Source organism: Panthera leo, chromosome A2 (genome assembly GCF_018350215.1).
Source record: "Panthera leo isolate Ple1 chromosome A2, P.leo_Ple1_pat1.1, whole genome shotgun sequence".
Lineage (NCBI taxonomy): Eukaryota > Metazoa > Chordata > Mammalia > Carnivora > Felidae > Panthera > Panthera leo.
In genome coordinates, this window is record NC_056680.1 from 65079403 (window position 1) to 65106369 (window position 26967).

At 50.4% G+C, this 26967-nt stretch overlaps 1 protein-coding gene across 2 annotated transcripts in view; it reads right to left on the reverse strand.

The window, feature by feature from the left end:
- Nucleotides 1-22500, reverse strand: part of COBL (cordon-bleu WH2 repeat protein) — a 167307-nt gene extending 144807 nt beyond the window's left edge. Inside the window, exons 1-4 of one of the 2 annotated variants that reach the window (XM_042914062.1) lie at nucleotides 22314-22500; nucleotides 7989-8199; nucleotides 6081-6309; nucleotides 4073-4117 (exon numbers count right to left, since the gene is read on the reverse strand). In XM_042914062.1, coding sequence (XP_042769996.1) covers nucleotides 4073-4117; nucleotides 6081-6309; nucleotides 7989-8199; nucleotides 22314-22396 — 568 coding nt within the window. In that variant the 5' untranslated portion in view covers nucleotides 22397-22500. The remainder of the gene's footprint in view (nucleotides 1-4072; nucleotides 4118-6080; nucleotides 6310-7988; nucleotides 8200-22313) is intronic. The other variant, XM_042914053.1, reaches the window with a different exon arrangement.
- Between the last annotated feature and the right edge of the window lie 4467 nt (nucleotides 22501-26967).

Sequence of the window (26967 nt, forward strand, 5' to 3'; positions counted from 1 at the left end):
ATAAATAAATGGAAACAAATTTTTAATAAAAAAAAGCATTTCAAGCCACCTGAAAGCCTCCAAGTCCCATTTATGAAATGACTAAAGGTTCTCACAATTTTCAGTGAGTTGGGTGGCATTTTCCTCTGGGTGGGATTGAACCCTGTGCATGAATGATAAAAACAAATCAATCAAGCAGTTCTAGGGTGGAACCATCCACTAGAAAAATGAAGTAAATCACACACGCTGTTTTACATTCTCTAGAGGCTGCGTCAAAAACAACCAGGTGTGATGTTAATAATGTATTTGTTTAATCTAATATTTCTAAAATATTATCATGCCATTAGATAAATGAGAGAGAAATTATTAATGAAATTGTTTTTTGAGAGAGAGAGAGGGCAGGGTAGGGGCAGAGAGAGAGGGGGCCACAGGATCTGAAGAGGGCTCTGAGCTGACAGCACAATGTGGGGCTCGAGCTCAGGAACCACGAGATCATGACCTGAGCCAAAGTCAGACTGTTAACCCACTGAGCCACCCAGGCGCCCCATTAATGAGACATTTTAAATTCATTTTGGTGGTGGGACATGTGGGTGACTAAGTTGGTTAAGTGCCCAACTTTGGCTCAGATTATGATCTCACGGTTCGTGGGTTCAAGCCCCACGTTGGGCTCTGTGCTGACAGCTCAGAGCCTGGAGCCTGCCTCAGATTCTGTGTGTGTGTGTCTCTCTCTCCCCTCTCCTGCTCACATTCTGTCTCTTGCTCAAGAATAAACATACATAAAAAATTTTTTTTAAATTCATTTTGGTGCTGAGTGTGCGGGTCACAGCGCACATCTCAGCTCAGACTGGCCACACTCCATGTGCCTAAGGGCCACACGTGACTGGTGACTAGGACGGGGCCATCTGTGTTAAACATCCACTTTTGGAATTATGAGTGAGGTACAAACGCTCACTAAATAAAATAAATCAATAGCTTTCTGGCTTAAAAAAGGCCACTCGTTTCCAGAACATGGACTGGCCGCGATGGTTTACCCGGGTGGTAGCTGACATAACCCTATGTGACCTGCCAGGATTCGTGTTTCCAGATCTGCTTTCTACGACCTCAACCCGAAGGTCTTCCTTCCCGATGACATTCTCCAGGAGCCCCCAGACGGGGACGTCGAAGCCCAGACTTGTCGGGCAGCTGACGGCATCATGGCATCACTGAGGACTTGGGCCAGTTCCAGACCCCTGCCTCTGGGGTGGGGCCCAGCGCCCCGCATTCACTCCCCTTTAACCCCCGGTGCTTCTGCTGCCGGGCTGTGGTTGAGAACCAGCAGAAGAGGGGTCAGGAGCACCGAGGGCACACCGCTTTGCCACCCGACGCCAGGCCTCTGTCATGAACTCATCCGGTTCTTCTCTTCCAAGGCACCCAGAGATGCCAAGGTGGGGGCATTGGGGTATTCCCGAGGGACAGAAAGATGAATTTCCTGGCCCACTGCCAGCTGCTGGACAGCCCGACCGCCAATCCACGGGTAGGAAAATCTGGACTGGGATCACACAGTCTGCTGTCAGAACATCAACCCAAACAAGGTAAGCAGCAGGGAGCTTCTTTATCTGCTGGCCTAGAATTTCACCCTCCGATGAGAGCACACACACGAGAGCCGGTACGTTAGTAGCAAATGCATGAACGCTAATGCTGCCTCCCCAGCAAAGTAAAACCCAAGCACCCTCATTCCTTAAATTCTTCTGGGAGCGGCAAAGGCCCGGGGTTTAGTGCCGAGGCCCAGGCCCTCGGTTACGTGCAGGCGACTCCAGCCAAGCCACTGGTGCCCTCCGATCCAGATCAGTGAGCGAGCGACTCCCATCGCGAGCCATGCATCCACACACACACACGCGCGCGCGCGCACAGATTTCACGGCTGATCGCACTGAAACCCTCTGCGCCAGGCACCGAGCTACGAAGGCTGAGGTGTGCTACGATACAGGGTAAAACTACACCCAGGTGAACAACAGTAGGCGTCGACAGGTGTATTTATAATCGATCGTTGTGTCTAGCATTGAGGGCCACGTGAAGCCAAGGTAGTAAAATGTGTGGTGTCATAGAACTCGGCAGGCGAACGAGGGAACGTGTCACTGGCACACCGGGTATTACACCAACCACGGCAATGACAGACTGATCAGGAAACTGTCGCACAATCAAGCCTCTTTTTTCTTTCCCTGAATAGCAGTAGAGGTTGGTCACCAAGTCCGCAAGACTGGAGGCCGAGGGGCGGCCCAGCCGCCAGAGCTGCCCGCGGTGATCCGAGAGGCACTCTCTTGTGTGGCCGCAGGCGGTGGCTGTCTGGAGGCAGCAGGGCCCCCAGGCGGATGATCTTAGGTGCGGAGGCGAGGGATGGGCGACTCTGTACTGAGAGGTGCCTTCTGTGAGGCCTCTGGGCCCCGGCAGACAATGCAGGAGGGAGCCAGAGCACTGGGTGTCCCTCCGTGTTCCCGTCAGCCCAAGTGTCAGCAGGTGGCCACCACATGTCACAGCCAGCACCTGGCCACGGACACACAGCCCGGCTGGGAGAACACATACACTCTCTGGTTCCAAACACACAATTTGAGCCTGGAACCTGTTTTCGTCCGGTTTACGCTGATTTACGAGAAGTTAAATACGAATCAAAGTTTCGAGGAGGACGTGCTCAATCTGTAAGCGTGCACACAACTGTGCCGAAGCATTAACGGGATTCGGAGAACAACAGAGATGAACGGAGCGGCGCGGGGGGATGGAATGGGGCTGCAGGGGCCCTGAAATAACCAGCTCATCCAAACCACTCACTCTTCCGGACGAGGAAAATGGAAGGTCAGGGCCGTTCAGCGGCCAGGGCACAGGCGCGAGCGAGCGAGCAAGCACGAGAGGAGCTGTAGGCCTGCGTTCTGCAGATGTGCGGCCCGTCACGAGCCCGTGTGCACAGCGCCGATCAGAGCCGTGATGACCTCCGTCTGCCTATTGCCCTAGATCAGACCCGGGTGAACTGAGGAAGCCTTCACAGACAGGAGGTTCCTGCCCCAAACAACGACCATTCACAGTGCTTCTCAGGGGCGGATCCTTCTGTCGGCCGGACTTGTCTGCACGGTAGGACGGAGTAAACCTCAGCAGACAAGGAGTGTGCAGGGTGGCCTGGGCCACCGCAGTGTCAGAGCCCACACCCACGTGCTGTGTTTCCAGACCAACACCAAGATCTGTTTCATTACACTTTTGTACGTAAAAGACAAACACTCACCGGGATTTAAATGAACTTGGGTGTGTGTGTGTGTGGACAGTTCAAAGAGGTCACATAAATTCCAACATACAGGGGTGCCTGGGTGGCCCGGTCGGTTAAGCATCCGACTTCGGCTCAGGTCATGATCTCGTGGTTTATGGGTTCCAGCCCCCGCGTTGGACTCTGTGCTGGCAGCTCAGGGCCTGGAGCCTGCTTCCGATTCTGTGTCTCGCCCTCTCTCTGCCCCTGCTCTGCTTGTGTTCTCTCTCTCAAAAATAGATCAATAAAAACATTTAAATAAAATTCCAGTGTGACTATATGTATCCATGTATACGTGTGCATGTACGTGTAAATATAGGTGTATGTGAGCATACGTAAGGTTTACGATAAATGTCAGAAGAAATCTAAAAGCCAGAATGATCGTGTATATACGCTTCTATGACAGAAAAGATTAGACTTCACGATCTACACTGCCCCAAATTCTGCAGCAGACAGGATGGACCTCGCGGGCACCGGTGGACACGGGTGAAAAGGTAAACGGGGCATCTTCTGCAAGTGCTACTTCTGCTCTGCCCTGAAACTGTGTATTCCAGAAGGACCCATCTTCTGCAACGGCCTCCTTCACTGCTTAGCGGGTGGACGCACCGAGCGAACTCCCACACAAGGGACATTCTTCTCTTAGGCAACCAGGGTGTCAAGACGCCAAACCGAAGCCGCCTAGCAGCTGACAGACACGCCCCCGGAGGCCCGGCGTGGCAAGCCTGCGTTCCCTCAGCTCCTCTACGCCAGTGCACTTGCATGCATCGTCCTAGCCCAGAGCCATGCAAAGTCCAGCTGGGGTGGGAGCAGGCCTGCAGGTTCACTGTACCTTGACAGCTCAGGGAAGGCTCCGACTGAGTTTTGGTCAGAAGAACTGGAAAAAGCAGGCAAGGAGAGAGTGAGGGCAAGCCTCGCTGGTCTGCACCAGCCCCTGAGTACAGCCTTGGCCCCCGCCCCCTGCAGGCCCCGGGCGTGGGGGGGGGGGGTGGTGGTGGTGCTGTTTGCGCCCCTGCAGGAGAGGGGCCAACTCCCCAGCCCCTGATCTCCTCCAGCCCGCCGCTGCCGGGCTGCTAAGAGCTCCTATGGAAGCAGGTGGCAGCAAAGCCTTCTGCTTCTCCAGCCTGCCAATCCCGGGAATTCCAGAAGAGTTGGGCCTTTGCCTAGCAAGGCCCCGCCTCCGGCCTTGGCCCCGCCTCCGGCCTTGGCCCTGCCTGCTCTGGAGCAGCTGCTGGCTGGGGAGGGGATGTAATGCAAGAGGGGCCTAGAGAGAGTGCTCCCCGCAGACATCTTCCGGAATGTTCTCCCTTCTTCCCAAATACTTGACTGCCAGTAGGGATAAAGGCGTTTGGCGGGGATGGTAATCAAATACTGCACAGCCGGCAGAGCACATGGCACCGTACGGTCCAGATGAAAGAGACACCGTGTCCCGGGCAGGGGCCGGTCACCCACCATGCCCGTGCCGGCTGTTACTCCTTTATTTTCTGGGGACGCTGCTGGGGTCCCAACAGATAGAGCTGATGACTGACCTAGAAGAGAAATGCGTGTTTGTGCAAGCTTTTTGCTTTCACATATTTGTGGGGACAGTTTTTCTTTCTTTTCTTTCCTTTTCTCCTTTTTTTTTTTTTTCTTGTCTTACCAAATGAAAGCTCTATTTCCAAAGAGGCACAGAAACCAAATTTAAACAGGGCTGATAAGAGCCTGACAGACACACCCACTATATCCAACCCTCGGAGCAGATGCTGGGAATAATCTTGTCTGAGTTTTTGAGAGATGCGGCATAAAGCACAAGATGCATTGCTCTCAAATGTCAGAGCACTTTATTTTCTTTTTCTTTTTTTTTTTTTTTTTTGCAGGAATAAATAGTCTATGCATTTTATATGTGACTGAGCTAAAACCCTTCCTCGAATGGCAAATGAGACCTGGGGTCCAGAACCTGTGGGAGATTTGGCAGAGGAGAGAGATTCCATGATGATCACTGATTTTGCAATGACATCAGTAATAAGAGAAACAGATTTTCCCGGAAGAATCTGAAGGACACTAGAGAAACACGAAAAAACAGGATAGGTTTATACTTTAAAAACCCTACCCACTTGGTATCTGTGGAATAAATACAAGGCAACAGATCAAATGAGCCTCATTAAAAGGCACTTATATGAAGTTCGTTTCAGTAAGTTCTAAAGTCAAGGGCTACGTATTTATTTTTTTACTTGCTCATTCATTGATTTATTTTGGTCTGGCAGCTGTTTCAATATGGTCAGCCCTTTGTGTCAATCAGGGAAATCTGCTTACGCACCTATCAGCCTCTGTGCCAACAGTGAATGGTCTCGAGAGCGGCCGCTCCCCCAGAGGCTCTGGGCCGTCAGGTCAAGTACCAAATTCACACGAGCATTAGGTGTCTCTGGCATCAACGCTGAGGAAGCCCCACATGGCCTTGTGGGTGGTTCTCGAGGACTGATCTCCTGAACTATAATTCATTCGGGCAGTTTTAGAAAAAGCTGAATTGTCAGCTGGTTCTGACAATGAGCAATGTTTGAGACTTGGGGCAGGTACTGAAAAAAAATCCAAGAGAAACTGGTTCATGCAGGCTTTGTGAGTAGTTCTGGTCCAGGGCCTGTTTTTATTCACGTCACGGAAGCTCGCAGGAGACAGGGAATGAGCAGGACAGGCTCAGGATGGGGGGAGATGCATCATTACAATCGAGGGGAACAGGAACAGACCGAATTTACTTTCTGCCCACTTCAACTCTGGAAGAAGCTTGAGTGGCCTGAAAATCCAGGCACGGCGATTCCCGCCCGCACTCTCCCCCAGCGGGCGTCAAAGACGCAGGGCGGCCTCACCTCGTTTATTGTCCCACGCGTAGAGTTCCTTGATCCCCAGCTCGTTGAGGGACTTGGACAGCTCCAGCTCCTCCCCGGCGATGTTGTCCCTGAGGAGCACCACGTGCTCTGGGCTGACCTCACACTTTGCGCAGATGACCGGGAGAATGTTCTGGAGCGGCACCTCGGGGCTCACACGCACCACGGCCTTTTGCGTTCGCAGGTAATTCACTACCAAGCGCACGGATTTCTGGAAGAACATACGGGACGAAAGTATTCTATAAGGGCGTGTTTGCACACGGCTCCAACCCCTATTGGTGCTCTAGAATGAGTGCGGCAAGATCTGGGGCAGCCCGAGCCCTTCTCCAGAAACTGAGTGGGTCATGGGGGGAAATGGCAGACTCAGTAGTGAACAATATGCACCTGGAATAAACCACTGACCGTAGCCTTGCTCACTAAGGAACAAACTGCTAACAACACAAGGGAATGGACATCGGGAGGGATCCTGATTTATAATTTAACACCTACGCCTAACTACCATCTTTCAAGGATCCCAACAGACCTGAACACAAGGCACTTGCACATATTGTCTACATGAAAATCGTTTGAAAGTATCACGAATAATTCAATTTCAAGAAAAATCCTAAAAAAACCCCCAAGATATCAAATTTTTGTTCAAATAGCCAGACCCACATAAATATATTAATATCTCTATAAGTATATACGGTATGTATACATGTCTGTGTATATACATATTTTTGTGTATATATACTACATACACATATTTAAGCTGGGACTACATAAGAGACATACAGCAGACATATACATGTAATAAACATATAATGAGAGCCATTATGATCAGGGAAAAAACCAATCGGTTTGACTATACCTGATTCTAAATGTCTAGTGATAAACGGACCCGTCAAAAAAATTTTAATATGCCAAAGGTTCATAAAGGCAACTTTTTCTTGGCCTTTACTGACTCGACATTGTCCGAACGCCCTGAAGAGTAGACCCACTAAGTGCGTGCTGAATAGTTCGTTGGATCCCATGCCCCTTTCCAGGGTATCGATGGCACCGATTATAATTTATTAACCACCCAAACCTAAAAACGTACAGAAGATGAACTGCTGGCCAAACTGCCATGTTTAAAAGCAGAAAAATTTAGTAGATATTCCAAGCACCTAAAAGCTTTCCAATGGCACTAAAAGATTCACAGCAAAGCTTTATTAAGAAGTACCATAAGCAGCTGGAGTTCATTTTAACCAATAACCAAAAGCCTGAAATAAATCTGTGTATGAGATATTCCCCAAGTGCACTGAGTACAAATTTCGGACGTCAGTTTCTCCAAAGGGAAAACTCCTGTTTTTCCTCTGTCTAGGAGAAGTTCAAATCTTCCCCGTATCGCCATAGCTTCCTTGGACTGAAAGACCTAGGATTTTCTAGAGCGGTTCTACCTAATTCAACATGGTAGCCACGGGCTCCTTGTGGTTATTCCAATGTAAATGAATTAAAATTAAATACAATTAAAAGCTCAGTTTCTCAATCACACAAGTTGCATCACACCTGCTTAATAACTAGCTACACGCGCCAGGGGCGGCCTCCTTGGAACATGCAGGGTTACAGACCATTCCCATCTGTGCAGAAAGTTCCAGTGGATGGCTCTGGTCTAGACTGATTCCTCTTCTATAACATCCGAAGGAGCAAAGTTACAACCGTGAATGTTATTAAGCTCAGTTTACTTCCATCTTTGAAAAGAAGCCCAGTTAGGGCCTCACTTTGCCCAGCGTTGTTAGTAGGCATTCCAACAACAGCTGTCTGCAGGTGTTACTTAGATAAGAGGGGCCCCACCAGCCCCCTCCTCAACCCCTGGGCCACAGGTGTCTGCATATGTCCTCAGGTGACAAAGGGTCCGCTTGTCCTACTGACCTCAGGTGCTTTAGGTGGGCCAGGCTTAACCTTCTCTTCGGGAACTTTCTCTTTGAGAAACACAGTGTGCACATTCAGGGTCCCAACTAAAGTGTTTGGCTTAAAACTCAAAGGCTGTTGGGTTTCCGAAGACCGGATCTCCAGGGCATGGTGGGATGGATTCAGGTGGTTCTGAAGGCAAAGTTCAACCAGCAGGTCCATCATTGCATGGCTGCAAAAATGGAAACAAATCACATTAATTAGGGACGTTTGCACTCTCCCTTCGGTCAAGCTTGGGAAGGGCCAAACACACGAACCAGCAGGTGAATGTGCAGTCCTCTGGTCATGCTTATCAAGGGCAACGGCAGCTCGTGAATTCCTGACGCATGACTGTACTGGACGACACAGTCATAACATCTGCAACACTAGTAAACAACAGAGCTGAAAAAGCGTCCAGTAGATCAAACCCGTAAGAGCGGGGGAAAGAGCTACACTTGTAGTTAAATCCATGGATATGCTGAGTTGAATCCTAGGAGGTCAGTTAGCACAAGTGAGATCACTAAAAACTAGACTTTCAGTTATTCAAAATTATAATGTATCTTAAAAACCGAAGATTTTAAGTTGAAGATGATAGCTAAAAAAAAAAAAAAAAAAAAAAAAAGCATGGCTTTAAAAAAAAAAAAAAAACAACTAAGAAAATGCCCTAGTTTGAATGTCCAAGATTTTCATAATGTCCCCCACCACAGGGGATTATTTACCATGGGAGAAGAATAACAGTGTGGATTCCTCCAAAGAATTTCATTTACCTCTTTTATATCTGCTGGGCAGAATGCTTTTATATTTAAAGCCGACCTCTCTTTCCTGAAATTTCCCAAGCAATGGAGCATATACACCTTGCAAAAAGCATACGTCTTTCCTCTGATTTCTTTTTTAGTTTTTTAAGTGTTTATTTATTTTTGAGAGAGACAGAGGGAGACAGAGCGTGAGCGGGGGAGGGGGAGACAGAGAGGGAGACACAGAATCCAAAGCAGGCTTCAGGTTCTGAGCTGTCAGCGCGGAGCCCGACGCGGGGCTCAAACTCACAAACCATGAGACTGTGACCTGAGCTGAAGTGGATGCTTAACCGACTGAGCCACCCAGCTGTCCCCAAAACAACTTTTTAGAGCCATCTCCTCTATGACAGTATTTGCTCCCACCTACTATCTGGGAAGTAATTAACAGCATGTGTGTGAATTGGGGGATACTCGGGGACACCGGCGTCACCCGAGTTCAGGAGACTCCTGGTCCCCTGGACTGTGATGGGGCATCTGTAGGGCTGATGAAGCGCCCACCCTTGCCAAGTGCCCCAGCACACACAGCCACACCAGCTAATAACACTGTAAACTTGGATTCCTTCAGCTCCAGGGCAAAAATCATCTTTATTCTGACAGTGAGATTAATGCAATACAACAAAAAGGCTGCAAGATGTGAGGATGTTCCACTGAAAACTTCCATACGCAGGGGCGCCTGGGGGGCTCAAGTCACTAGAGCGTCCGACTTCGACTCAGGTCACGATCTCACGGCTGATGGGTTCGAGTCCCGCGTTGGGCTCTGCGCTGACAGCTCAGAGCCTGGAGCCTGCTTCGGATTCTGTGTCTCCCTCTCTCCCTGCCCCTCCCCACTTGTGGTCTGTCTCTCTCTCTCAAAAATCAATAAAACATTAAAAAAAAAAAAAGCCTCAGTATAGAAAGCAGACTTCTAACAATGCTAAAATGACCTCATGTTATTTGTTCCCATGCCCTGTGTATCCTTGATGGCACTTACACACTCCCCTTCTCAGTCACCCAAGCTGAGGGGTGGGGTCTCCAGGAAAAGGCAGATGGGCCTGGGACCCTGGTCCATCTGACGCTCGCTCCTTTCCCGTCTCTGTCTCCACCCACAGTCTACTGGCACCAGGGTAAGCACACACAAATAAACGGCCAGACAAGTATTTGAATTAATCTTAGAATATAAACCAGAAAGAACACAAAAGCTAGTAATGTCACTCTTCTGTTCTTTTAATGCAATACTTGGTGACATATTTGAAACACTGAATTAGATGCTGTAAAAGGGAGCAGCCAGCTCTGGGACAGGGTGGCATTTGCCCCCATTACTGAGAGTAAGTAAGCATCCTGCCCTCACGCAAGCCAGTACTTAACCGGACGTGCTAATATAGTCACGTACCCATTTTCCGCCCGAATAAAGAAGGGGGTGCCCAAGTCTCTGCCTTGCGTGTCCAGTGGCTTTCCTCCCAGAACTGACTGATCCATGCTGGCCTTTGCTATCTCACTTAACGCAGGATGGGTTCTTCCCCACAGAGAGCTCCTCATGTTCAAGTTACAGCGATATTGTCAAGAACTGAGGGCGGAAGGCAGTTTCTCAACAAAATTTTGGGGGCGGGTGGGGGAGGAAGAAGTTCCAAAGCAGAAAATTCTATGTGCTAGAGGCCCGTCTCCTCAAATTTACTATTAAATTGGGGGGAGGTGGGGCGCCCGGGTGGCTCAGTCGTTTGAGTGTCTGACTTGGGTTCGTTGAGTTCGAGCCCTGCGTCGGGCTCGTTGCTGTCGGTGCCGAGCTCGCTTCAGATCCTGTCTCCCTCTCTCTCTGCCTCTCTCTAAAAAAAAAAAAAAAAAAAAAAAAAACTGGGGGGAGGAGAAGGCAGCAAAGCAAAACAAAACACTGTTAAGAGCATGATCATAAAACTCAACACCAGACGCCTGGCCGTCATATGTGCTTAAATTTTACGAGGAACACAGAGGCCAATTACAAAGTCAGCCTGTTCCAGCACACTGGACACTATCCTTTCCCAGTGGCAAGAGCCCAAGCCAAGACAGAGGGGCTCCCACAGGGATGTAAGGAGGTTTTGGGGTGACAGGAACTCAGGCTTTGATAGCTGTCTTGTTCTCCTTCGGGACATCTGTATCGGTGACCCCCAGAGGGACGCAGCTGATGAGGACTGAACCTGGGCTTCACTTAAGCAGCTGGACGTGCACCGGTACAAACACGAGGACTTGGGTTCGAAAGCATGACCTGATCTTACAACATCTCCTGCAGGGTCTGCCGCTCGGTGTGACCCTTCCCCAGGCTCATTTAAAACACGACCTGGGGCGCCTGGGTGGCTCAGTTGGTTAAGCATCCGACTTCGGCTCAGGTCATGATCTCGCGGTCCATGAGTTCGAGCCCCGCGTCGGGCTCTGTGCTGACTGCTCAGAGCCTGGAGCCTGTTTCAGATTCTGTGTCTCCCTCTTTCTGACCCTCCCCCATTCATGCTCTGTCTCTCTCTGTCTCAAAAATAAATAAATGTTTAAAAAAATAAATAAAAAATAAAAATAAAACACAACCTGATTTACTACTGCCCTGCTATACGCCTTTCAGGTTCACGTCCATGTAAAATGAGGCACGTGGGGGTGGGAGGCCTTTCTGCCCCACCGGTTAATCTGCCATCAGCTGCCATTTAAAATGCCAAACTCCCAAGAGTAAGCCAGTTCTTCCAAGGCTCCTCTGTTGCTCCTGGAAAAAGTCACCCAGAAAGAGAGGAAAGCCAAAGCACAATGGCAGTGCCCAGTGATAGGCAGAGACACCTCCTGGTCCCCGTGGGCTTCTGTTACAGATTCACCTGTGGAGAGCTGACAGCTTCTCCAATGGGGTATCAGTGTGTGCCCTCCTGGGGTTGTAGCAAGTCCCTATGCCACTGGGCCACAGGAAGGAACCTTCCAGAGAATGGAGAAGGTTGCCTGCTTGGAACCTTCTGGAGACTGGAAAAGGTTGCCTGCTTAGAACCTTCTGGAGACTGGAAGAGGTTATCTGTTAAGAAACTTCTGGAGACAGGAAGAGGTTGCTTGCTTACTCATACACATTCTCCTCACATCCTGAGCCTGACCCCTCCATACCTCCCCCGCTACCTGCCCTTGGATGCAGCAACACCTGACCCTGATGTGCAGCTTTGCACACACCAGCCGTGTGAAGGGTGGGCATCCTTCCCATGGGAGCAGAGCAGTTTAGTGAGGCACCTGAGGGGAGCTTCCCCGGGATGCTGTCCCAGCACCGACACTCACCAGTTCTCAGACCCACCCCCCGTGTCTCAGTTTCCTCACCAGTGAGGGCATTAATGACAGCGTCCACCTGTCAGAGACTTAAGTCAATGAACACTTGTAAGGCACTGAGCACAGTGTCGGGCATTTGTAAATGTGATGTGTTTGCAAAATACATGAGTTGACTCATTCCTGTCTTTCCTGCTTTGGGATTCTGTGCAGTGAGATGCTGTACCTGGCTCAGAGCAGACATCCCGTCTGTATGTGGCTGAGCTCCGTCCTGCTCTCAGCAAACGCCAAGATTCCAAGTGGCATCCTTGAGACACTGCACCGTGAAGTTTCCCTAATCTTACAATGAAGCAAATTAAGGCAATCAGACAGGCTCACAATGTCAAGCGAAGAGTCAGGTGTATTAAGAAAGCTGTCTAGACCATCAGTGCTAAGCACCCAAAGCACACCCTGCATTAACACTGCTGGGGACAACTGTGTCCTCCCCAAATTCATGTTGAATCCCTAACCCCCAACATATTTGGAGACGGGGCCTCTAAGGATGGGGTTATGGTTACAGGAGGCCATAGTGTGGCACTAATCCGGTAGGATTAGTGTCCTTATAAGAAGGGGCACCAGAGAGCTGGCTCTGTGTATCCACAAAGAGGAGGTCATGAGCACAGAGCTATGGCAGCTGCCTATGACCCAGGATGATGCCTCAGAAGGAAATCTACCCGCCTGTACCGTGACCTTGACTTCCAGGCACCAGAGCTCCGAGAAGCCATGTGTGTTGTTGAAGACCCCAGTGTCTAGTATTTTAAGGCAGTCTGAACTAAGACTAACACGAACACCCTTTGCAGGGTCTCTCTCTCTCTCTCTCTCTGATCCCAAGTACTAGAGGACTGATCACCCCAAACCACATTACTAGGGGTGCAGGGGTCACATGGTAGATGCTAGGGGTGCAGGGGTCGCGTGGCAGATGCTAGGGGTGCAGGGGTCACGCGGCGGACCTCCAGGGTTTCCTCTCCCAACTGCTCCTCAATATTGCTTTTCCCTCCGGCCTCTTTAATCTGTTCCCCAAACGCCTCTTAACTGCTCCTAACGTAGGAATGATATTTACTTCCTGGTATTTGTGGCGATCTCTGTTTTTAAGTTTAAAAAGGATATCCAATTTTTCCCCACATCTTTCTTTTAAAAAACACAATTACAAGGGCGTCTGGGTGGCTCAGTCGGTTAAGTGCCCGACTTCGGCTCAGGTCATGGTCTCACGGTTTGTGGTTTGAGCCCCATATTGGGCTCTGTGCTGACAGCTCGGAGCCTGGAGCCTGGAGCCTGCTTCGGTTTCTGTGTCTTTCTCTCCCCACCCCCGCCCCGCCCCTCTCCCCAACTTGTGCACATGCTCCCTCTCTCTCTTTAAAAAAAAAAAAATTGATAAGGAAAAGCCAGTCCTCTTTCACATGGTTCTTTTACAAATCCTGGCAGGGTGATGGTCAGCCTGTGCCCACAGTCTTGCCAGATGCAGAGCACTCAGGACCAGAGAAAAGGAGAGGGCTCTTGGGGACCATGGGGCTGGGAAGTCAGAGAGGCCACGTCATCCTACTCTCGTCAAGCTGGGCCAGGCAACGAGTCGAGGTAATGAGTCGCCCCTCTCTGGGATGCACTCCTGTCTACACCGCAAGGCCTGCCCCTCTCTGGGACACACTCCTGTCTACACTGCAAGGCCTGCCCCTCTCTGGGACACACTCCTGTCTACACCGCAAAGCCTTCCCTTCTCTGGGACGCACTCCTGTCTACACCGTAAGGCCTGCCCCCTCTGGGACGCACTCTCGTCTACACCGCAAAGCCTGCCCCTCTCTGGGATGCACTCCTGTCTACACCGCAAAGCCTGTCCCTCTCTGGGACGCACTTTCGTCTATATTGCAAAGCTTGCCCCTCTCTGGGATGCACTCTCATCTACACTGCAAAGCCTGCCTGTGGTCAGGCTGCTGAGGGTCATTCCTGAGCTGCATACACTAACCTTAATTCCTTCCTTCTTCCTGCCATCCAGCCAGTGAGACCCTGGGCTCCCTCTCGGGGACTGCGCACTTCTCCAGGTCGTTCTCACACAGCCAGTGGCATGTGTTGCAGCCGGGGTTCTTGAGGTTTAACATATAATCTGAAATTTGGGGTGTATTCTTTAATACAGATTGCTGGGCTTCACTCAGAGTTTCTGATTCACCAGGACTGGTCTGGGAATTTGTATTTCTTTTCTTTTATTTATTTACTCAGTTTTTTAGTTTATTTATATTCTGAAAGACAGAGAGAGCAGGGGCGGGGCAGAGAAAGAGAGAGAGAGAATCCACACTGTCAGCACTGAGCCCAATGTGGGGCTTGAACTCACGAACCATGAGATCGTGACCTGGGCCGAACCCAAGAGTCAGACGCTCAATTGACAGAGCCCCTCAGGCGCCCCAGGAATCCCTCTTTCTGACAAGTTCCCAGGGCTGCGGCCGCCGTTGGTCTGGGACCACACTTGGAAAACTACTGCACTCGCAGTACTCCTGAAATGAGCATTTAGTACAAATACGTTCATTAGATGAACGGGTCCCTCAGTGCCCGGGGTTACAAATTACGTTCAGGTAGCTACTCCTGGCCATGATGTTAAAACAAACACACTTCATCTGCACGCACTGTCGAACCCGAAACTGGTCGGACGCAGCCTAGTTTCTTACTGGCCTTTTGTAAGAGGCCAGTAGGAGCCCCAAGTCTTGAGTAAGGCAAGATCTAGCTACAAGGGAGCCCGTCCAGATGGCAGCTCCATGTGGCATCAGAGGGGCAGGGCATGGCAAGGCGTGCGCGGGGCCAGCCAAGAGGCGGTCCCGACAGACGAGGTCGGGTACAAAGGAACACACAGGCAGGACACACAAAAGGACAATGAAGGGACAGGAGACTGAAGAAGCCCACAGCCAGAGAAGCTCGTGGGTCAGAGACAGGGCTCTACGTTCAAGGCTAGGGTCACCGACTAGGGTCTGGTCCCGGGCCTGTCAAGTGAGGCCGGAGGGAACGAGACGGCAGCAAAATGACCAGGGGAAGCTTCACCTCACGTACAAGTCTGAAGCCAAGTCATCAGGATGACGGCACCAGAGTCCCCAAATCTTGCTGGCCACACCCTCACAGAACCCAAATGCCTCGCGGGGCCAGGCAGCCACCACAGCCGGCAAGTGGTCTCAGTACGTGACCCTGGGGACAGATGGGGTTACGCCAACTGGACGGACGTGACCTCTCTAAGGCTTTTCAAACTGTTTGCAAAACCATGCTGGTCGGAACACTTTGACCTAGAGAGAAACGTGCAGAGGCTGGAGAGCCTGATAAGTTTTCTGGCCACGGGCTGTTACCTGGGGAGGTGTGGACAGGTGATATCAACATGGGTGCAGGCTGGTTAAGCTCTCCCCACGTAACTTGTGCTCTCTCGGAACTTGGACCTCATCACCCTTGACCTCTATCTTGGAGGACATCTTCCTGCAAGTCTGGAGCCTCCTGCGTCCAGGTCATAACACAAGCAGGCTTTTGCTTCTTACGTGGCAGGTGAGCCAATGCGCCCCCTGGGGGGAGCTGATTCACAGCCTATTACGTGTAATTTTTTTTTTTTTTTTTGAGAGAGAGAGCATGAGTGGAGTCAGGGAGGAGAGGGAGAGAGAGAAAATCCCAAGCGGTTTCTACACTCAGTGTCGAGTCTGACGCAGGGCCCGATTCCATGACCCTGGGATCATGACCTGAGCCCAAATCAAGAGTCAGACACTCAACTGACTGAGCCACCCAGGTGCCTCTGCCCAATTACCTTGAAAGTTATATTAGTGTTTATTTTATTACTTTTTAATATTTCTATAGTTTTGAGAGAGAGAGAGAGACAGAGTGTGAGCAGGGGAGGGGCAAAGAGAGAGAGGGAGGGAGACACAGAATCTGAAGCAGGCTCCAGGCTCTGAGCTGTCAGCACAGAGCCCAATGCGGGGCTCGAACTCATGAACTATGAGATCACGACCTGAGCCAAACTCAGACGCCTAACTGAATGAGTCACACAGATGCCCCTCTTATCTTGATTAAAAAAAAATGTTTTTAAGGTTTGTTTAATTTTGAGAGAGACAGAGAGCGAGCAGGGGAGGGGGAGCGAAAGAGGGAGACAGAATCCGAAGCAGGTTCCAGGCTCTGAGCCGTCAGCACAGAGCCCGATGCGGGGCTCAAACTCACGAACCGTGAGATCATGACCTGAGCTGAAGTCGGACGCTCAACCGACTGAGCTACCCAGGTGCCCTTATACACTCTTTAAAAATTTTTGTTTCTGTTTGAGACAGAGAGAGACAGAGCATGAGCAGAGGAGGGGCAGAGAGAGAGGGAGGCACAGAATCCGAAGCAGGCTCTGGGCTCCGAGCTGTCAGCACAGAGCCCGACGTGGGGCTCGAACTCACGAACCGTGAGATCATGACCTGAGCCAAAATCGGATGCTTAACCGACTGAGCTACCCAGGCGCCTGTTAGTGTTTATTTTATACATGCATGTGAAATTTGCATGTTTTAACATTTTTAGAATGCTTATTTATTTTTGAGAGAGAGTATGAGCCGGGGAGGGGCAGAGAGAAGATTGGAAGCGAAGCGAGCTCTGTGCTGACAACAGAGCCTGGTGCAGGGCTGGAACTCACAAACTGTGAGATCACGAGCTGAGCCGAAGTCTGACCCTAACTGATTGCCCCCCCCCCCCCCCAGGCATTGCAGCCCAGTTATCTTTCAAGTTATGTTAGTGTTTATGTTAAACGTGCATGTGAAATCTGCACGCTGCTTTTAACAGAAGACTAGTGCTCCCTATACTTGAGGAAAATGAATGCTCTGATGTGCCTGTTTCCTCACGACTTGCTTGGCACTGGAACAGAGCTTTGTGTCCCCAGAGGCATTCGTAATCTTGTTTGATGGGGACCCAGGGCGCTCAGGAGACTCGGGCCCACACGGCTGCCTCACGTCCGGGCCCTTGGATCTCCCTGTCTCTTGCACAAACAGGTCATTTTGCAAGTGAGTTTTATTTCCTTCTGCTTGCTGGGATGTCCTCCTCCTCGTGCTCCAGAAAAGTTAGGTGTTAGGGGGATGCCTGGGTGGCCCAGTCGGTGAAGCATTGTACTTTGGCTCAGGTCGTGATCTCACGGTTTGTGGGTTCGAGCCCTGCATCAGGCTCTGTGCTGGCAGCTCGGAGCCTGGAGCCTGTTTCGGATTCTGTGTCTCCCTCTTTCCCTCTCTCTTTCAAAAGTAAATAAATAAACGTTACAAAAAATTAAAAAAGAAAAAAAGAAAGATGGTCCCGCAAGGTCATCGACGACAGACTTTGGGGGAGGAGGATGTGTCCGGCAGGCTTCCTGACTGTAAGGAGCGTCCCACTTTGGGGGGACGTAGACAAGAGGGGAGATCATGCGTGGAGGGGGGCGGGGGGGGCAGGGAAATCTCTGTGCTTTCCTCTCAATTCGAGGGAACTACAGCTGTTCTAGAAAAATTAAAAGTGTTCTAAAAGAAGATATTGCCCAAACAGAAATGTCAATCGACTAAACCAATTTGTTAGCCAGCTATTTAGGGAGCTGCCTTCTTGTGGCTGCCTCCCCAGCACCAGAACTGGACTTTCTCACCTCACCTCCTCACCTTGCTGAGCAGCAGAGAACAAGCTTCCTTTGGCCTCCAGAGCCCCGGGCTCCTCGGGAGAGGCTTCCCCAACACATCGGGGGGAGAGGGGTGAAGGCACCCCAGAGCTTATGGCGGCTCACAGACTCCCTCCCCTTTACCTTGGAACAGGTATGCTCTCTCCAGAAGGAACGAGAAACCCAATGCCCGTGCTATGAGAGCCTGTGCCGTTCCAGAAGCTCTGGGGCCCGAAAACCCCTGAACAATTTTAAGTGCGTCTGTGGGAAAGGGGGTCCAACGGCCTCTGCTGGAAGAATCGCAGGAATGAATTCCGAGGGAGATTTCCTGTGTTTCCGCAGAGGGAACATCGGCCTTTTCCTGCCCTGGGGCCTCCTGGGTTTATGTGCCAACATGGACCTGATTTCCCACGTCGAAAGACACAGCCCCAATATTCTAGAGGCTGGCACAGCTTATGAGGCTCTCTTCCGGCTAAGGTCTTTTCAAAGGTCTTTTCGTTAAGTGTGCCCCAGCTAAAGCGATGGAACTGAATTGGTGGCCTCGTTTACCACCCACATGCCGTGCTGGTAACACCATTCCTAAACACAGACCGCAGCATTTCTCTTAGGAATGGCCCAGAAAGAACAGGGGCGCCCGGGCGGCTCAGTCGGTTGAGCGTCCGACTCTTGATTTGGGTTCAGATCATGTTCTCATGGTTCGTGAGACTAAGCCCTGTGTCAGGCTTTGCACTGAGCATGCTTGGAATTCTCTCTCTCTCTTTCTGCTCCTTCCCAAGTTGTGTGTGTCTGTGTGTGTGTGTATGTGTGTGTGTGTGTGTGTGTGTTCTCTCTCTCAAAATTAAATAAACTTAAAAAAACAAAAAAGAACGGCCCAGAACAAGAATTCTTATGTCATAATTTCTATAAGAACAGACTGAGTCTTTCATTTAAGTTTCTAAATCCAAAGGAAGCTTAAAAAAAAAAAAAAAAAAAAGAACAAACATCAGTCATACACAGAACGCCATCAGCAGACTGCAATAAACTAATGTTCTCTCTAGGAGAATCTTTCCTAACAGGAGAAAGCATGCTTAAGGGGCTGATTACAAATTACAAACTGCTTGCTTGTCCCATGAACTATGGGACATGTTCTCTAGAAAAACCGGAGAGAGAAACCACATCGATTAGTAATTAGTAGATCTATTTGAGGCAAGGGTCAGGAATTGGGACTTCAACCCGCTCGGGTATTATTAAAGAGTGTGACATATAAAACCAGTTCCCCAAGTAAGCACCTGCTGTATCAGCAAGGGTCACAATGCCAAGGACCCAGTTACGAAAGCCCACAGGCTGCAGCTCTGACTCACTTAATCCCGCAAGAAGCCTGGGAGAAAGGGTTATACTTCACTGTTGGGAAAGAGGAAAGTGTTTTCATATCCCTCGTTAAAGCTGCCCGTATTCTCCTGGCTACAAACTACCCAGTGGTAGTTTCTACTTTGTAAGGAAAAGAAATTTTTTTAAGGATAAAATTGGAAGAACGTGTTCAGTTTGGAAATGGTGTTTGGGGGCGCCCGGGTGGCTCAGTCGGTTAAGCATCTGATGACTGGTTTCGGCTCAGGTCTCGATCTCATGGTTTGTGAGATGGAGCCCCGCGTCGGGCTCTGCGTTGAAGGTGCGGAGCCTGCGTGGGAGCTTGGGACTCTCTCTCTCCCTCTCTCTGCCCCTCCCCTGCTTGCACTTGTGTGTGTGTTCTCTCTCTCTCTCTCAAAATAAATAAAAAAATAAATAAACCAAAAAAAGAAAATGGGGACACCTGGGTGGCTCAGTTGGTTAAGCATCCGACTGCAGCTCAGGTCATGATCTCACGGTTCGTGAGTTCAAGCCCCGTGTCCGGCTCTGTGCTGACAGCTCCCAGCCTGGAGTCTGCTTCCAGTTCTGTCTCCATGTCTCTCTCTCTCTGCTCCTCTCTCCCTCTCTCTCCCTCTCAAAAATAAATAAACATTAAAAAAAATTAAAAAAATATATATGTAAAGAAAGAAAATGACTTTCAAAATAATATTTGTACTTGTCAGGCAGACATTCTGTCTCTCTGCGTGCATTCGCACATATGAGAGTATCGCGACGGGACTCAGAGGCCACTTTCCCAAAAAATACGTAAGCAGATTGACAGTGGCAGTGGTTTCACGGGGGGTACACTTAGCTACAGGCCCATCGGGTAGGTCACAGTCAATATTCACACTTTTTATATCTTAATCCTACTTCAGTAAAATGGTATTTTTCAGCGTAACTAAAAACTGGGTTGAGAATACAAGGACGGCAAGTAAACCGTCATACGTTTGCTGATAGAACGTCACGCACCTATTCCTTTGTAAACCTAGAATAATGTGGCATGTGCCTCAAGCGAAAGTTCCGAGGGAGAAATGTACTGAGCACACGGACCGCTCTGTAAAACAAAGAAACCGGAAACTCCTGTCACTGGAAGCCCCTGTCGCATGAAGCCCGGTTGCTGGGTTCCCCCTGGGGGGCGAGCGCCACGCCGGGCGTGTGGTACCACCCTGGGAAACAGGCTGACATCACCTAGCATGGGAGAAGATGCCGTGTCCCACGACTCAACAGCTCCTAGCCATACACTGAAGCTGCTTCCGGTCCCTGCTTGCACACCTCACGAAGCAATTTTTAAGGTGTACGTAGCCCTGTGCACATCGAGTTGCCACCTAGAATTTTCAGTATAAACAGCTGCAAAGCATAAAATTTCAGGGAGAATCTAAATAGTGACATTTAAAAATTTGTTTTTATTTTACGTTTATTTATTTTTGAGAGACAGAGAGAGGCAGAGCATGAGCAGGGGAGGGGCAGAGAGAGAAGGAGACACAGAATCCAAAGCAGGCTTCAGGCTCCGAGCTGTCCGCGCAGAGTCCGATGTGGGGCTTGACAACCATGAACCGTGAGTTCGCGATGTGAGCTGAAGTCAGACATGCAACTGGCTGAGCCACCCAGGCGCCCCCTAAATACTGACATTTTAAAATACAAGTGCGCCTGGGTGGCTCAGCTGATTAAGCATCTGACTCTTGATTTAGGTTCAGGTCATGATCTCGTGACTCATGGGATCCAGCCCCACGTTGGGCTCTTCACTGACAGTGTGGAGCCTGCTTGGGATTCTCTCTCTCTCTCTCTCTCTCTCTCTCTCTCCCCCCCCCCCCCCCGCCCCTTACCCACCTGCTCACTCACACGCTCTCTCTCTCTCTCTCTCTCAAAATAAATAAACTTAAAAAAAAAAAAGTGTTCCATTGCTGTCTTCAATGCTTCGCCAAGAATAAAAGCCACCCACAGTGACGTGATTTCCACACTATCCATTTTAAAAAGTATATCTGAGCACTGAAGGATTGAAATATGTTCAATCACTTCTTGTTCTCCTTGTTTTCCAAGAAACAGGACTTCTATTCACTCCTGCCTCGGAATTAGACAAATCTATCTTTATGCTTGAAAGTTTCTATACTTGATTACTGTATCACTCTATTGTAAAAACTGTATGAACACTGAGATTTAACGTCTGTGTTCCTGTGACTTTGTTAAAATAGAGTTATCAGTGACATCAATAGTAGCTCAAAATTGGGGCGCCTGGGGGGCTCAGTGGGTTGAGCTTCTGACTTTGGCTCAGCTGATGATCTCACAGTCAGTGAGTTCGAGCCCCACGTCGGGCTCTGTGCTGACAGCTTGGAGCCTGGAGCCTGCTTCGGATTCTGTGTCTCCCTCTCTCTCTGCCCCACCCCGCTCACGCTCTGTCTCAGAAATAAACATTTAAAAAGATAGTAGCACAAAATTGATCAATGTAATGATATATTTTGGAAAAAAATCAGAAATTCTATCAGTATTGAAAATCTTAATCCTATGATTGCAGGAAGCTTTGCCAATGTCTCCCTTTTGCCTTCTGTGGCTTACGTGGGAAGAAGGGCACGTAACCCTGACCTCAGGCACATTCCTGGGCGGATCAGATCTCACAAAGGATTCAGGTGGGCATCTCGGGGCTGAAAACTGTTTGTCTTAAATTTAAAATCCATGGGGCGCCTGGGTGGCTCAGTCGGTTAAGCGTCCGACTTCAGCTCAGGTCATGATCTCGCAGTTTGTGAGTTTGAGACCCACGTCGGGCTCTGTGCTGACAGCTCAGGGCCTGGAGCCTGCTTCCGGTTCTGTGTCTGCCCCTCCCCCACTCATGTTCTGTCTCTCTTTGTCTCTCCAGGGTGAATAAACGTTAAAATTTTTTTTTAAACTTAAGATCCAGGGTTGGGTTTTAGCCATCAGTCTAAAGTTGCTCTGGAAGTTGTGTTTGGAAATCTGATCCGTGTATTTATACTTCCGGAGGCCAGACCGTCAGTGGTCACTCGGAGGGCCTCTCAGCCTGTATAACCTCAGTGCCCGGGATGCGGACTCCAGGTGCTGCTGGGCCCCCTCCCCTGAGCTTACCCTCTCCCAGGACTGAGCTGCACAGCCCTTGCTCTCGAAGGAGGACGGGGGGGCATGCGGTCATTCCACACTGTCACCCAGGCCCAGATTTGTACCCTGGGGGCCCCAGATCCTGCCCGACAAGGGAGCGAGCACAGTCTCTCAGGATCCACTCTTCGGTTCTCCTTGGACCCGAGGCTGGATGGCAGTGACCCCCGCCCCTCCGCCCCGAGGCGCCAGGGCCCTTACCTGCCGCTGACCACGCTCTTCTTCTCCAGCCCGCTGGGCAGAACCACGGTGACGGCCACCGAGCTGTTCTCCAGGCTCTCCATGTGCAGCAGGCTTTGTGGAGGGCCGGGCGACACGTCTCGGCGAAGTGTCTGTCCACCGTGCGCGTTTGGGGTGGCCGGCTTCCCAGGCGGAGGAGGGGCGCGACCCTTCGTCTTCCTCCTGAAGCAGGGGCGGCACAGAAAGAGGGGGTGAGGGGGCAGCTCCTGACTTTGGAGTCCATACAATCACCCGTGAGGATGCTTCTTCCTGACAAATCATTCTTTTTTTTTGCTTTATTTTCCCTAAATGTGTATTTATTTATTCTCACATAGTGCGAGTGAGAAGACGGGCAGAGAGAGGGAGGGAGACAGTCCCAAGTGAACTCTGAGCTGTCAGTGCTCGAACTCACCAACCGTGAGATCACGACCTGAGCCGAGCTCAAGAGTCGGACGCTTAACCTGATGAGCCCCCTGGATGCCCCACCCGACAAATCATTCTTACAAGTTTTTCTCGGTCCTCAGAAAAGCCTGCTTGTGTAGACATTTATTTATACATAAGGACCTTACTTTACAGAGGCTATAGGTATTTTGTAATCGTCTTCCCAGCATCAGGACCCACGCTAATAACAGCCTTGGGCAGGTCACCTCATTCAGTCTTCAGGATATTTGGCAGCTGAGAAAACTGGGGGTCCAAGAGATCTGTAGCTCCCCTGAAGGCCCCTGGTTATCGGGGTGTCAGAATAGGGATGGAAAGCAGACATCTTGACCCCAGGGGCCACTCCTGCCCATCTTATCCCCCCCACCCCAAGTCCTGTCAATCCACTGAAAGGTAACAGGTCTAAAGTCTCCTTCAGAACAATCTTTTTTATTTTTTATTATTTTTTAATCTTTATTTATTTTTGAGAGAGAGAGACAGAGACAGTATGTGAGCAGGGGAGGAACAGAGAGAGAGGGAGATGCAGAGAAAGGACGATTGAGGGAGGGGCAGAGAGAGGGGGAGAGGGAGAATTTTAAGCAGGTTCTGCTCTGTCAGTGCAGGGCTGGACACGGGCTCAGACCCACGACCTATGAGATCATGACCTGAGCCAAAGTCAAAGACTTCACTTAAGTGACTGAGCCACCCAGGAGCCCCCGTGCTGGTACTAGTTAAATATACTTTAAAAGTATATAATTTGATATGCCACAGTGTTTGATAAGGATTTTTTTTAAAAAACAATTATTATCAGTTATGGAAAATCCCATTTTTAAGAGTTACCCATTGTAGCAATGGGTCATAAGCAGTCCAGAAAGAGGCACCCACCGAAGAATGGGTGACGGGTAGCATAGGGTTTGGCTCTTTTCACTGCTATGCATTTCCTAATTTTGTGTATTGCTTGTAAAACAAAAGAGGCCGCTTAAAATTGGGGAGAAAATAGCAAATGGGATTCAGAAAAGGCCACAAACTACTGCCATTCATGTCACTGGTTAACACAAGGATTAAGAGTGACATTCAAGGCTTACCCTCTATTGTGAAACGTAGACACGAATTTATTTCCTTTTTTCTCGTTAAAAACCTTACATCTGGGGCACCTGGGGGGCTCTGTGGGTTAAGCACCCACTTCTTGATCTTGGCCCAGGTCATGATCTCATGGTTTGTGGGTTCAAGCCCTGTGTTGGGCTCTGTGCTGGCAGCTCGGAGCCTGGAGCGTGTTTCCAATTCTGTGTCTCCCTCTCTCTCTGCCCCTCCCCTGCTCACGCTCTATGTCTGTCTCTCTTAAAAATAAAGAGCCATTAAAAAAGAATTAACAAAAAAGAATCTCCCCAAGCAGCCGCCCCAGCTCTCATCACTGACCTCGGTATAAAGGCCATGTCCCTGACCACCTAGCCTCTACCAGGCCATCTTGCTGCCTCCTGGGGTTCCCTCCACCTGCCGGGAACCCAGCACCCACTGCGAGGCGTGCATTTTCTCACCCCTTTCTCCACACCCCGATCACACCCCCGTGCAAGAGCTGCAACCCCGCAGGCTGCAAGGACACCCCGGGATGCTTTTTGTCCAGCTCGGTGTTACATGTGTGCACGCGTCTGCCTGGGCACACACACGGACCTCAGCCAACAGTGAAAAACCTGGAACATTTCACACTAACAAAATGGATGTCTGGCTCTTTCTGAGAAAATAATAATAGATCCAAAAAGGCTCTGAACTGCTTCACAGCAAACACCGTCAGTGTGCTTCCATTTGGGCTCCGGGACTCAATGCCAGACTCCAGGCCATCACATACCTGTCCCCTGCAGGGCCGTAGCTACCGGTGCCACCGGGAAGGCAGGGCTCTCCCCGGACCCTCGATCCCGAATCTCCCTTCCCCTTCCCCCACTTGGCTGGCAACAGGTCTCATGTTCCCTGCCCCTGGAAAACCCACAAGCGTGCACCCTGTCTGTGCCTCACCATACACCCTGTTACGTATGCTTTGATCTCTTGAAGACACAGCGAAAAACCACATCTGAGACGCCTCTGTGGGCTCTGGGCTTAAGGACACAGGCTGAGACCAGGGGACTCCTCCTGGCTATGCTGAAGAAGCGCTTGGGAAGTTTTCCAAGGGCCCAAGTCCCCACCATGGGCCAATCAAATCTGAATTACCTAAGAGCCGGGGTTATGTTAATGGATGACATTTTTTTTTAAGTAAGTTTATTTATTTTGAGAGAGACAGAGAGCAAGCAGGGGCAGAGAGAGAGAGAGAAAGAGGGATGGGGAGAGAGAGAACCCCAAACAGGCTCTGCACCATCAGCACGGAGCCTGACATGGGGCTTGAACCCAGGAACTGTGAGATCATGACCCGAGTGGAAACCAAGAGTCAGGCGCTTATTAACCCACTGAGAGTCACCCAGGCGCTCCAGACAGCAACGTTTCTTTTGAACAGAGGCTCCTGAACGTCAAAATGGCACGTGGCTCTAGTTGCAATTTCCGTATCACTTGACGAAGGCAACTGACAGATTATGACGCTATGTGCCGATAAAGTTGTGACTTCGTGTTTTGATTTCACAGAATAATATCCGCGCATTTTGAGGAGCGCACACGAGAAATTTCCACACCAGACACGATGCCTGATGGGTAGATGGAGTCACGGCCCACTTCAGAAGCTGTGTGTGTCCGTGAGCGCACAGACCTCAGGCCGAGAAAGCCACTCGATGCCAGCCTTAGGCCCTGCACACATACAGCCGCCCTCATTGCCATTCATCTGCCCAGGTAGCAATCTTGCTGCCTCATCATTTCATGTCTCTGGAAGACTGCAGATGCTTTACTGGGGCTGTTTAGAGTCTCAACAGGGTCCTCGTATCTTTAGGTATTTACAAACACTTATTGATGATATTGATGATGACGATGTTGACAAGGGTGAAAACTATATTAGAGTTTCAGCCTACAAGGGACAGAGCACACTTGGAAGATCTTGAGGCAGGGATGATATTGAGGAAATCTGTCAAGACTGTAATACTGGGCGTCTACCTACGGAGAAAGCTTGAGCGGCTGGTCCAGAGAAAGGCCAGAATTTGGAGACGGGAGAGAAGGGGAGGAAGGGAGGGGAAATGTCCCTGGTAGGCGGAGGGGAAGAAAAATAAACCTGTAACGCACATCATAGGAGGAGACATGAAAACAGCATCGCGGGTTGAGTACACTGCCCGACGGGCCACCAGAGTGCTGTGGTTTTCCCAAACCCGCTTTATCTCATTGGATCCTCGTCGTCTATGGGAACGGAGATTTGCTGCTCTCGTTTTGCTGGTTGGGGAAGAGTGTTCAGGTGGTTCCAAATACCAGTGTCCCGCAAATAGTTGGGGATTATCTTTGTCAAGGTCACTGAGAAAGGGGAGGGAATCTGTTTTGTCCAGAGAGAGGCTCAGCGGCTGCAGGAAATAGGGTCTGGTTGGGAAGTGAGCCAAGGAGCTAACTAATCCGTAGCCGGTGGAGATCCTTGATGATCTTCAAGAACAAGTATGGGAACAGCTGCGGGGAGCCGCGTGGGGGGGGAGCCCCGATGGAGACAGCCAGACCAGCAAGCAGAAACATCTCAGTTCTGGGGACATACTGAATGAGGGGTGAGGTACCTCGTGGGGAGGGTGCATGGACAGAGCGACCGCAGGAGGAAGACGGAGGGGAGGGGCCCTCGAGAGGAGGGGGACTCCACGGTGTCTGCGGTTCCTGGCCTCTGACTCTCGTACAAGGGCTCAAAGCAGGTTATCGGAGAACAAGCTCTGGGAGGTGATGACCAGATGGCTTTCTATGACCTGGGTCTGAGATGACAGTGACATTTCCAAGTGAAGGCAAGTGCAGGCAGGGGAGAGGAGCCTCCACGTAGACTGAGGATACCCACTCTCTGAAAGCTACGGCGGTCCTTGCTCAGAACCACAAACAGCCGCAGTCCTGGCCTCCAAGAAGCCCTCCAGTGGGTTCCTCAGCACCTGCAGTGGGGAGGGTGGCGGCGGGGCAGGTGTGCAGAGGCACTGTGGTCACGACTCGGCCTGACCCTCGCCTCCTCCTAGTCTCTGCTGGCCAGTGGGTCTCAGTCTCAGACGTCATCCTGTGTGTCCATCAGGATCTGAGCCACTGCGCCTGGATCTCTTCTCTCTGGACCTCAGTTCTGCTGGGGACACCAGGAGGGACACTG